Here is a 12162-nt window from a genome sequence, read left to right as displayed (position 1 = left end):
CCCGCCCTCTCTCCTCAGAGAGAGGGAGAAAGTGGGGAGAGAGGGGCTACAAAAAGGAGGTGTGCATGTATTTTTTTAATTTTTTTTGATTGGATCGTTTGTTAAGCGTTAAGCGACTGTTTTGTTGTTGTTTCCGTGGCTGAACTCTTTCTAAACGATTAGATGCTGTTCTCCGTCAACCGAGGTCAGGCTGCGAATCTCTGAACTTCACCAGCTGTAACCATGAAGCTGTTTATGCAGAATCTCAGCACGAGTTATAGAAAGTACTCGGAAGTGAAGCTCCAAATACTGTCTCTGCACTTTGACTCCTGCTGTCTATTTTTTTTAAAAAAAAATACTCTAGTTATTTCGAAAAGTGTAATTTTTGGATTAATTTAGAACTTCTAACGGAAAAACACTGACATGTCTCATAAAAGTATTTTAAAAGTTAACTTATGCGGCGCCTTTTCACCCAGGAACTTTGCATCCCTATCCCTTCCGAACCCCCCCCCCCCCCCACACACACACACACACACACACACACGCACGCATGCAAACACACGCGAACTCTCTCTCACACTCCCGGTGACGTCAGGTTGGAGTTTAGTGTAGAAAGCCAAGTGGATGAAGGAAGTGGAGCTCTCCACCCTCCAGCCTCCCCCTGACACTTCTCATAAATATTACCGACTCTTATTCGGGGAGAACTCGCAGCACAAAGTCACCTCGCGTCCCGGTGTGTTGAACACATTTTCACCTCTGATTTTAGCCCAGAATTCGCCTTTTTTGGGGGGGTAAATTTCCGTTTCTCCAGCGGCTTCACCGCCCCGTCGGATCCCCAGCAGGCGGTGGTTTCTTTCCTTCGCACACGTCCAACTTTACGCGCCGGGTTGGTGCGCACCGACCTGCCGGAGCGGCGCTGCCGTCTGTCACCGATACCCGGTCGCATGCGGAGCTCCAGTCCGGCTGTGATGAAGGCAAAGGGTGCTGAGATAAAGCTCGGGCGCTGAGTTTTCATTTGGAGCTCTCAAACGAAGCCTACGACTCTGACAAGTTGGTAACTGGACTTTTTATCCGCTGAAGAGCAAAACACACCGCTTATACTTCGATAGTTTTCTTGTTGTACTCTTAAAATAAAAGATAAAAAAAGGAAACATTTTCCTTGAGAGACTGTAGAAAGACCTGAACATTCATGATGAGCAAACCCGCCGGTTCAACAAGTGGCTGCTTGGATATTCTGAACGTCAAATCAAGTAAGTTTCTCTCATCCATTTCTCGACGATCCTCAGCTATATTCAGTCCAACTCAGGCCTTTCGCCGACTTCTTTTTTTTTTAATGAAAATAAGCAATAAACGTTTTGCACGTATAATTGAATTTTCATCACAACTTTTACGCAATAATTTAGTCTATTTCAGAAACTTGTGTGTGATCTATTTTATTCAGATATGTTGTTTGTCACACGCAAATCGTCCTCCTGTTTTTCGTAAAGAAATAGACAAAGATAGAAAGAATTAAAAGAAGAATTACGCAGCACACTCGATGCCACTTGTTGCCTGTTTCATGCAAGTTGTTCTGAAGTTAAAACAAATAAATAATTAAAATAAAATGAAAACGCAACAAACTAAGGCAACTTTATTCTTGCAAAGTATTTAATTTTGATCAAAAATTCTCTGACTTAACTTTGCTTTAAATAATTTATTATATATTATCTATTTTATACATTTAAAATATCCTAAAACGAACTTAATATTTTTGCAATTACTTGACCTTAAATATTGTGATTGTATTAGAGCGGTATATTTACGGTTCTTTGTCTCATTTTTTTTTTTTTTTTTTTTTTTTTGCGCTTTGGAACTTTTTTTTAACATCACTGCACAAGCCCCAAAAAAGTGCAAATATCAAATGTCTTTAGAAACATCAAATGAAACAAATGTCCTCAACAGACTTGAACACGTTTCTGTCAAATTAGCATGTAATGGCATCACTTTTTACTTAGTTGTTTTTAGTTTCATCACATCAAAATCTGTGATGCTAAGTTTTTTGTTGTTGTTGTTGTTGTTGTTGTTGTTGTTTCGGTGTTTCCCTTTATCCTAAATGTTGTGATTGTATTAGAAACTTAACTTTGTGCAGTTCCTCAGCACGTTTCAAATTAGTGTTTAAATGTAACTTGGGATCGCTTCCTCCTCCGCAAAAATGTCATATTGTCCAGAACTGCAGTCTCCTTTTCATTAGCAGCTCTCGGTCTTGATGGTGATTACCTTAATAAAATACGCCATATATTTTCAGGTAATTAATGCACACAATGGACCCGCACTGGACCCCCGAGGTGGGGAGCGAAATCTTCTTTCCACAACAACAAAATCGTCACCGATTCATTTCACTTGAACAATCAAATTCCGCTGTTTATTATTTGTCTTTTGTTTTTAAAGTCGTTAGAAAAGAAAAAGAAAAAGAAGTTGGGTTTAATTGAACTGAATTAAACCCAAACATTTAGTCAATTTTCAAATAGAAACAATAATATTTTCATAAACATTTTTTTTCTTACATATTTTTTATGCTATAGAAAGAAAATGATAAGTAAGAATCAGTTGCTAATTCGCTTCTTTTTTTCTTTATTTTTTACAAATATATTTTTAAAAGATAAACCTTCTAATGTAATATTTAATTATTGATCACATTCCTATATGCTGTAAGCTTGTTGATTGTGGCCTATACACCAATATTCCCCACGGCCTTCTGATTCTGAATAAACAGCCAATTGAAGTCGTATAACTCTCCCCTGAAGTCATTGTCTTTGCTGCCGAGTAGTTATTCCCATGCTACCCTTTTTGACGGGTCACTGCTGAATCAATGAGCAGGTGGCAAAACGTCAGTGTAATTACATAGACGGCTTTTCCCTCCAGAGCGAGAGGGGGGGAAAAGCTCCCTCATATGCATACAAATATAGTTCTTTTTCAACAGATTTGAATACAAAATCTTCACCAACAAAAAAAATCACTTTTTTTTATCTACACTGGGCTCGATTTACATACACTTCATTTGAGTTGGTGAAACGAGTTGGTGCGTATTATTCTCGCAGTGCAGTGTCACTCCCTAATCCTGGGGCCTATAGACCTGCGGGATAAAGCAGCTGTCGAGTCCCATTATGAAGTGGAGTTGGCAGCTTGTCGAGATCCAGGCAGTCAGACGAGGTTCAATGGGGGAAAATCATTAAGTTAACACTTTCCCCTAATGTCTCCATTGTGCGCCCTGGGGCTATTGTCTTAGGGAGCTCAGATATGACGCTTCCCACCGGACTTTATTCCCAAAATATGCTCCAGTGAATTCCCATGGTAATGGTTGGGTGAAGAATGGGCCGGGCGTCCATGTTTGCCCGAAAAATAAATCTTTCGCTCGACAATTTATCTGTTGCTCTGGAGTCATTTGCACAGTAATGTCACCGCAGACCGTGCAAGTTTGAAATATATTACTGTATAAACTCAAAAGCGTGCATCAACCACTATGACTTACGGTCATATTTCATTCATTTACTTCGGTCTTGACTGAATCTTGATTTTGACACTTTGGCATCTCCAAGGTCGGATTCTGGACATCCCATGCAAAGTGTGCGGCGATCGCAGCTCAGGAAAACACTACGGTGTTTACGCATGCGACGGCTGCTCGGGATTCTTCAAGAGGAGCATCCGGAGGAACCGAACCTATGTGTGCAAGTCGGGCTCACAGGTGAGGAGGGGAGGTGAGGGCAGGCTCTCAGAATCGTTTTGGTCGCTACTTTCAAATGGTGTGTCCTATTCAAACTATTTGAATAGTTGATTGGATTTTTTTTTTCCATGCAAGAAAGAAAAATACGGACTCTCAGTAGCGGCTGTACATGTTTTTCTATTGCAATAAATTGTTATGCAACTTTTTCTGCATTTAGCGTCTTCTGATATACATGAATACAGGTTTCTTTTAGAAAAAACAACAACGTTTTACCCTTACGCACGGAATGTGCATTTTACGCACGGAGCTTTCTGTCTCTCGCTCCCTTTTTTTTTGTTTTTTTTTTGTTCGCTCTGTTTTTTTTTTTTTTCGCTGTGTTAAACCTAACAGCGCTGCTATATTTATTGTGTAATCCAATCTAATGTGATGATTCCCAGTCGAGGATTTAAGGCGGCAGAGGGCGGGATCGAGTACTTATCCATGTGGGATGAGGCCGCACTAGAGCCGCAGGGGAGCGGGGTCCATAACTGCAAGATAATAGCGCGATCTTTTACCTGGAGATTTGCCTCCCAGGAGGATAATAGCAGGAGGATTTCGTTTTAACCCTTTTTTTTTCTTTCTTGTTTTCTTCCCCCCCCCCCCCCCCCCCCCCCCCGCACCCCCTCCGCCCCTCTTTTGCTTGTTGTCTCTGTGCAGGGTGGCTGTCCCGTTGACAAAACTCACAGGAACCAATGCCGAGCGTGTCGTTTGAAAAAGTGCCTGGAAGTGAACATGAATAAAGACGGTAAATGGGCTTGATTTAATTATGGCTCTGACTATAGACACGCCACGCTGTGGCGTTTGGTTCCGAGGTGGAAAAGTTTATTAAGGCTGTTAATGAAAGCTGCAAAGAAGCTGATAATTACCTGCTATTTGCTTGTTTTGAAGGGGACGTTGGTTGCAGCGCGGTGCAGCTTTCAATATAAGTTAATTGCTTGGACTTGTTTGTTGCACTGGCGCCTCCGATGGGGGATGAAGGGAGGCTGTGCCCCTCCCTGCACTTTTGTATTTGACAGTCTTGTGAATGTTCTTTATTAATACAAATCTAAGATTTTGTTTATACACTTATATGCAGTGTTTGTTTCCTTTCTAACTTATAAAATCATTTTTCAGAGCAGCTAAAAAAATATTTCATTATTTTTTTAGATTTTAATATTTCAAATGGCATAATTAAAAAAAATCATACTCTTAAAGTTTGGCAAGTGTACTGGAGTCAAATGAGTATGGAACATTTCAATAGTTATATCTCTGTTAAAAATTTTTTAGCATGATTAATATTGACTGTTTAATCTTTTTTGCTGCTTGTGCCTGAGTTGGCATCCCACTCTATGCACACTGCAACTGTTTGCTAATAAAACTACATGAATTATTGCACATTTCCATATAAACCTAGAGCTGTTTCTCTAACGCCACCCAAATATGCTTTGAAGCTCTGATGATGGGCTCTGTTGGGTCATGGGCACTAACAGGAAGTGTCATCCCACATGAAATTCTGCTTAAAGCCACACGCAACTCTGGGCCCTGCTTTGACTCCCAAGTGGAACTTCATTATTCGTTTTGTTTTAGTTTTTGACTTTACCCCTATATAAAAAGGGCCATTTTTACAAACACTGTCATTGAATGCAGATCGGATTTTCTCAAAAGAATGCAGTTCGCTTTTCAGAAGCTATTCCTTGAACTCCGTTTGTCCGCTGTCCCACTTTTGCAGCCGTCCAGCATGAAAGGGGGCCCCGGACGTCCACCATCCGCAAACAAGTCGCCCTTTATTTCCGGGGCCACAAAGAGGTGAACGGCTCCTCGACCCACTTCCCGGGATCTTCGCTGCCCGGGCCTCCCTTCTTCACCACGGTCACGCAGCTGGAGCCCCACAACCTGGAGATGAGCTCAGTAGCAACCACGCCAGAACGACAGGCCATCGTGGGTTTAGCACAACCCACCCCCAAGGTACAATGTTCTGAGATGTTTATTGTTTCTTTTTATTTACTAAAACTTTAATGTTTCTTTATCTAAGCCACCATGCTGTGGGAAATGAGCTGAAATATATAGTAAGAGATTTTAAAAGCCTAGAGAAAACCCCTTGAAAAGAACACCCTCGGGTATGATGATGCTGTTTTAAATCAAATCAAATCACATTTTATTTGTATAGTACATTTCAGCAGCAAGGCATTTCAAAGTGTTTTCCGTCATAAACACAAAAACACAAAGTCATGCAACATAGAATAAACAATACATTGTTACATATTACATTTCAAAAACAATTCTAAACAGGTGTGTTTTTAGTTGAGATTTAAAGGAAGTCAGGGTTTCTGCTGTTTTACAGTTTTCTGGAAGTCTGTTCCAAATTTTTGGTGCTTAGATGCTGAAAGCTGCTTCTCTTCTCTTGGTTCTGGTTCTGGGGAGGCTAAGCAGACCAGAACCAGAAGAACTGAGAGATCTGGAAGGTTAATACAAGAGCAGATCTTTAATGTATTGTGATGCTAAACCGTTCAGTGATTGGTAAACTAACAACAGTATTTTAAAATCTATTCTTTGAGCTGCAGGGAGCCAGTGGAGGGACTTTAAAACTGGTGTTATGTTCTCCATCGTACTGGTTTTAGTGAGAACACGAACAGCAGCGTTCTGGATCAGCTGCAGCTATTTGATAGTTGCTCCAAATAATTGATTTTTTCTACAGAGGTTAGAAGCTGAAATTCTTGTCCCGATTTAGCAACTTGTAAGAAGCACAAATCCGCCAGTTAGATTTTTCTCTCCCAATCCAGCACAAGAAACACTGATGATTATAAAATCACGTGCCGGGGCTTGGAATTTGATCTTCGCAGCTCGCTGTTCTCTAAACTGTGATTCACTAAGACTTTTGACACGTGTTTGTTTTTTTATGTCTCACGTCCTGCAGTATCCTCATGAAGTCAGCGGGACCCCCATGTATTTATACGAGGTGGCCACGGAGTCTGTGTGCGAGTCTGCAGCGCGCCTCCTCTTCATGAGCATCAAATGGGCCAAAAGCGTTCCCGCATTCTCCACCCTGCCTTTATCTGATCAGGTAAACTTTAAATTCATGACCTGCAGCGAATGTTGCTTCTATAAACCCAAACTCTGTAAGAACATGTAAAAAGAGAAAGCATCTAACGTTTATAGGGGTTTTCATACCTACAGCCATGTCAGGGGCGGAGCTTCAGGGAGCCTCGGGGGGGGGGGGGGGGGGAGCGGGCCCCCGGCCTGGGTTTAAAGGGGTGGAAGAATATGAGAGGAAGGGGCACTATACTAAGCTATATTATAGGTTCTCCAGTCATTGTTGACTCATGGTTGTCCAATACTTTACAAAACCGACTAATTTTAATGACATAGTGAGTGTAAAATATTGAATAAAATGTTGTGCTACACGACTGGCTTTATTTTCACTCATACATTTAACTTTATGATACACAAAATTAGGAGTGGATCGCTCATATCGCCTCCAAGTGTACTCTGGGTAAAGCTTGTCACCAGCCATCCACCCAACGTCATCATCAATCACTTGGCAACAGATGGGAAAATTAGATGTAGCATTTTTACCGACTAAGTTATCATGAGTGCAGCTCCATGGAGCAGCAAAGTGAAAAGGATGGAGGAAAAAAGAGCAAGGACAAGAAAAATTGGACGAATATTTTGTTACTGTCTTGGACATGAACTGGACTTTTTTGTTGGCAGCGATTAAAACCCGCCAAAACTGCCAGCCCAGCGAAGGACTAGTTACAGGTAGCAACTCTGACATTATTGACAAAGTGAGTTAATTGTAGACTGATTGTAAAGTTTATCAGCCGAGCCGCCGAGCTAACATCCCTTTTCTCTCTATCGGTGGCGTTAGGGACAGAAGGTTGAGTTATACTTGCTTTAACAGTTCGGGTTGAGCGTTTTTGATCCAAGACAGCAGTATAGCGTTTATAGTTGAGGTTTACATTGGAGCCGCCTGGAAGAGCATCTTCCAGACCGTCCGGTTTGTGTGAACGAGTTACAAACATCCAGAGGCGCACGAGGCGCTGCAAACAGGCTGCGCATGCGGCGCGTGCCTCTGCATACTCGCTTCAGCGCGCGCTGCTGAGCGCTCGGTTCGACGAGTCAAACAGTGTTCAAATGATCCGATCGCTCTCCGCGGTTCTGAACTACTTTGACTTTGAGCCGTTTCATCATCAGTGACCAGAAGCCTGATGTTTCTGTTCTCTTGGTTTGTTGCACTTCATGTCAGATGGATTTCAGAATAACACGGTCGCTCTCTGTTGTGGTGGGCATGTCTATGTTGTAAAGTTAAATTATCATGAGCTCCATTATTTGGGTGTAAAGGGCCCGGTCATTAGCCCCGCCCCCCGGCCCGACTCTGACTTGTTCCGCTAGTGATTCACGTAATTTGAATATTATATATTTATTTGGCTATTTCATCCAACATCTCGCCATTTACGCCTTTGTGACCTATTATTTATGTTTTGCAATAATTCTATTACAAAAAACAATAAATAATGGAAGAACTAAGTCAGTAAGGCAGCAACAAATGAATCACAGTTTGCGTCATTAAATTGGAGAAAGTAACCAATGAGCAAACACTGGAACAGAGAGGAACAAACAGCACAAAGTCACATGTATATATACTAGAGACAAGAGCAAAAATACTAAATTATGAAGTAGGCCTAAGTCTCTTATTATTATTATTATTATTATTATTATTATTATTATTATTATTATTATTATTATCATTATTATTATTATTATTATTATTATTATTATTATTATTATTATTATTATTATTATTATTATTAATCAACTAGAGTGCTCTTGCTCCTAAACGTTAATAAACCTAAAACGTGAATTTTTTAGAAATTAAAAGGGAGGTTTTGGCATTCTTAGTAGAATATACGAGGCCAGTTCTCAGACAAATAATACTAATAATGAACTTTATTTAAAAAAGCTAAAAGATAATTGTTACAATTCAATGTGCTGTACCAGATAATGCCTAAAAAGGATAACATGGTCAAAATACTCAAATTGACTAAATTTCACAGTACTGTGTGTGTATAAAGTAGCGCGCTGCTATTGAGCCCTCTGGTGTTTTATGGTGGTGAAGTTCCTGCAGTTAATCTCTTCAGTGTCTCTGGGCATTATGCTCTGCTGATTCACACATCATTTGTTCTAATTTATTTATTTACTTCTATTATATCACAGTTTCTCAGCTACATAATTAAGCTCAGAAAGAGTTTTGAAGTCATAGTGACTTCACAAAAATGTAACTGAATATATCCGGTGTGTTAGAGAAACATTACCAGTCAAAAGTAATTTTTGGGGGGACAAAAAAATAGATGGACAATCTAATAAAAATGTCTTAAGTGGACAAATATTCATGGTGGCTTAAACAGACCAATCATTTTCCAGTTGATTCTGTTGGAGGATGCCTGGAGAGAGTTGTTTGTTCTGGGTATCGCTCAGTGGGCAATTCCTGTGGACTCCTCGACTCTTCTTGCTGTCTCTGGTAAGTAAAATCCTAAAATCCTTCTACATGCAGGCAGTGTGTGACTGCTTGCTGCTGCATTCTTTTCCCAAATGGCAACACTTTTCTCTCTTTCCCATATACAGGGATGAACACAGAAAACACAGAATCTCAGCGGATGAACAAGATCATGTCTGAGATCCAGGCACTTCAGGAGGTGGTGACCAGATTCCGACAGATGCGCCTCGACGCGACGGAGTTTGCATGTTTAAAATGCATTGTAACGTTCAAAGCAGGTGTGTAGCGGTCAGCTTCCTAAAAAAAAAAACATTCTACAGGATGCTACCTTGGCAAAGTCAAAGGGGATAGTTCAATCTTGAGCGACCTCAACTTAATCTGTTCCATAAACCTAAACAGATTATGTTTTACAGTTCCTACCCAAGGCAGCACTGAATTAAGAAGTTTCCGCAATGCCAGCGCCATCGCTGCCCTACAAGATGAAGCACAGCTCACACTCAACAGCTATATCCACACCAGGTATGTGAAAAAAACCTTGCACAAAAGTATTGTCTTCTAATGGATGGTGATCTTTGTGGAAAATGATGTAAAGTCAAACACATCGTTTTCAAACTGATGACAAGAAAAATAGATCTAAAAATGATTACTTTTATTCCTTTTAGTGTCATTCTATTTTGCAATTATTTTTAAACAAAATTAGAAAACTGCTTAAAAATTAATTTGTGATTATATTTATTTTTAAAAACCTTAGTTTGCTCTTTGTCATTTTTAGCATAGGTTACTGAGCCATTGCAGCGCATCCAAAGAGTCAATTGTGGTTCTGATGCCACAGTTTGCAGACCCCTGACACAAAAACTCAACCTCAGTTCATTTGGATGGAGAACCTTTATAAAATAAAATACAGTATTTTTTCAGGTTTTGATTCATTCTAAAACATGAATATATGTTGACCTCAACAATTCCCTTGAATTGTCCCCTTTGGCTGTCTGTTTAGGATTACTGTCTTGATGGGAAGTGAACTCTGACCTCAGGGTGAAGTCATTGCAGCCTCAAACTCTTTTATTTTAAGGTGTATCAGTGTGTATTTAGATCCATCCAGCTTCCCTGCTTTCTTCTGAAGGACAGGATTCCTCACTATGCTGCCACCATCACCAAATTTCACTGTGTGGTTGATAAGTTCAGAATAATTTTCAATACTACAAAATTTTTCCCACCACAAAAGCATTTTGTATGTTGACCTAAATGGTTTAATTTGACCACAATCCCTTTGTCCACATACACCCTTCTGTCCTTATTGTCTTGAAGCAAACTGCAGGTGGGATTTTTATAGCCAGACTGTCTGGTTACCCATTTGTAGAATAAAAGAATATTTCTTTCTTCTTGTTCTACTTTTCTGCAAGCTATGAATACAGCTGTTCTGCTTCACGGAACACCACGGGTTAGAATCTAATTCATCCAAACCTGTCTGTCATTACTTGCTTTATGCAGACTTAACTTCAACCTGAGGGATCATGTTTCTTGGTCTTAAATAGTTGTTCTTTCTTAGTGTTATGCTAAACAGAACATGTATAAAAGGTTGTTTTAGAACCTTTTTCTCTGTTTCAGGTACCCAACTCAGCCCTGCCGTTTCGGGAAGCTGCTGCTTCTCCTCCCAGCACTCCGCTCCGTCAGCCCCTCCACCATAGAGGAAGTGTTCTTCAAAAAGACCATCGGGAACGTTCCCATCACAAGGCTTCTGTCCGACATGTACAAATCAAGTGATATATGAACTATCTGACTGTCCAGAGGTGTGGAAAAGGACTGAGACATCCACCCAGGTCTGGACAGGTCAACTCAACGTAGGTGCAGCAGGGGTTGAAGTTTTCACGAAGCACAAAGTTTTTTAGGCTTGTAGGCTCCACACTGAAGTAAAGACGCCAACACAGCCAGATCGCCTATTAACAGTTGCACTAGTTAAGGATTAGGTTCAGAAAATTGCAGTTTACAGTATTTAAATGTCGCCTTAAGACTCTAAAAGAGCGCCTGCCAAGTCCATTTTAAACATAAATGCTGTACATTACGATGTCTTTCGAGTGTCTTTGAGACCAATGAGCTTGATGACCAATTTAATCTTGTAATTGCTGTGTTCAGTCCCAGTGGAGGAAACCAAAAAGATGCCCCAATAGCGAGAGGGCCCCGAGTCGCTGTTCCGCAATCCAGTGCTGAAACCAAATGCACAAAAGGGGGCAACGACGAAGAAAATAAACTTTGAAATGAAAAATGTTGCTGTAAAATTATTCAAGGAAGTCATTTCAGAGGCTGCTGTCCTGTCTGTCAGTGTGCACTGTTTTCAGATGCAGCAGCATTTCAAAAATGTCTTTAGGTTGATTTTGTGAAGACAGACACTAACATTGGATAAAATAATATTCAGCACTTGGAAATGTTCTTTTGTGCCCTGTGTTCGAGTTTGCTGTAAATATCCTGAGTTATAACTATTTAGAGTTGTAACAATGAGAATAAAAGAGATGAAGACTGAACTCAGCGGGTTTCATACATCAGATACCAGAATACAGCAGCAGTTGAAGATTTTTCATCTTGCAGACTGATGTTGCTCCTCCTGCACGTGATTATTTTTACCCTGGAAACGTCCAAGATACAAAACATACAACTAACAATGCATGGCATATCCATTTAATAACAGGACAAATGTTCCTTTGTCACAATTCAGTATCCTATTACACTGCTTGACACACCAACAGATTAATGCATTTGATCAACTTTCATGATTTGTTCTGAATATTGATGCAAAAAAGCCCAAAACACTTCTGCTCTCAATCATGGGAGCAAATAGGTTTGAACTGAATGCAACATTTCTCTAATACACAAAGAGTAAAACAGCCCCAAGTGTGTGTAAGCAACCTCACTAATGTTTGAAAAAAAAAAAAGTCCCTTAACAATTTGTAGAAAAACCACATGGTGTCTGCTATTCATTTAA

At 40.2% G+C, this 12162-nt stretch overlaps 1 protein-coding gene across 1 annotated transcript; it reads left to right on the top strand.

The window, feature by feature from the left end:
- Nucleotides 1-647: 647 nt before the first annotated feature.
- On the top strand, nucleotides 648-11704 carry nr2e1 (nuclear receptor subfamily 2, group E, member 1). Its single transcript, XM_055021470.1, has 9 exons — nucleotides 648-1229; nucleotides 3555-3700; nucleotides 4376-4463; nucleotides 5427-5662; nucleotides 6612-6758; nucleotides 9116-9212; nucleotides 9317-9466; nucleotides 9602-9707; nucleotides 10794-11704. The coding sequence occupies exons 1-9, from the start codon at nucleotides 1169-1171 to the stop codon at nucleotides 10954-10956; spliced, it is 1194 nt and encodes a 397-aa protein (XP_054877445.1). The 5' UTR covers nucleotides 648-1168; the 3' UTR covers nucleotides 10957-11704.
- The last annotated feature ends 458 nt before the right edge of the window (nucleotides 11705-12162 follow it).

This window comes from Poeciliopsis prolifica, unplaced genomic scaffold (genome assembly GCF_027474105.1).
Source record: "Poeciliopsis prolifica strain line A6 unplaced genomic scaffold, Auburn_PproV2 SCAFFOLD076, whole genome shotgun sequence".
In the NCBI taxonomy this organism is placed as follows: domain Eukaryota; kingdom Metazoa; phylum Chordata; class Actinopteri; order Cyprinodontiformes; family Poeciliidae; genus Poeciliopsis; species Poeciliopsis prolifica.
The sequence above is the reverse complement of the archived record's forward strand: the minus strand, read 5'-3'. Positions and strand labels throughout refer to the sequence as shown.

Coding starts and splice junctions, on each gene's coding strand:
- nr2e1 (XM_055021470.1), top strand. CDS start 1,169: ATGATGAGCAAACCCGCCGGTTCAACAAGTGGCTGCTTGGATATTCTG. Junction 1,230..3,554: donor TATTCTGAACGTCAAATCAA/GTAAGTTTCTCT, acceptor GGCATCTCCAAG/GTCGGATTCTGGACATCCCA. Junction 9,213..9,316: donor GACTCTTCTTGCTGTCTCTG/GTAAGTAAAATC, acceptor TCCCATATACAG/GGATGAACACAGAAAACACA.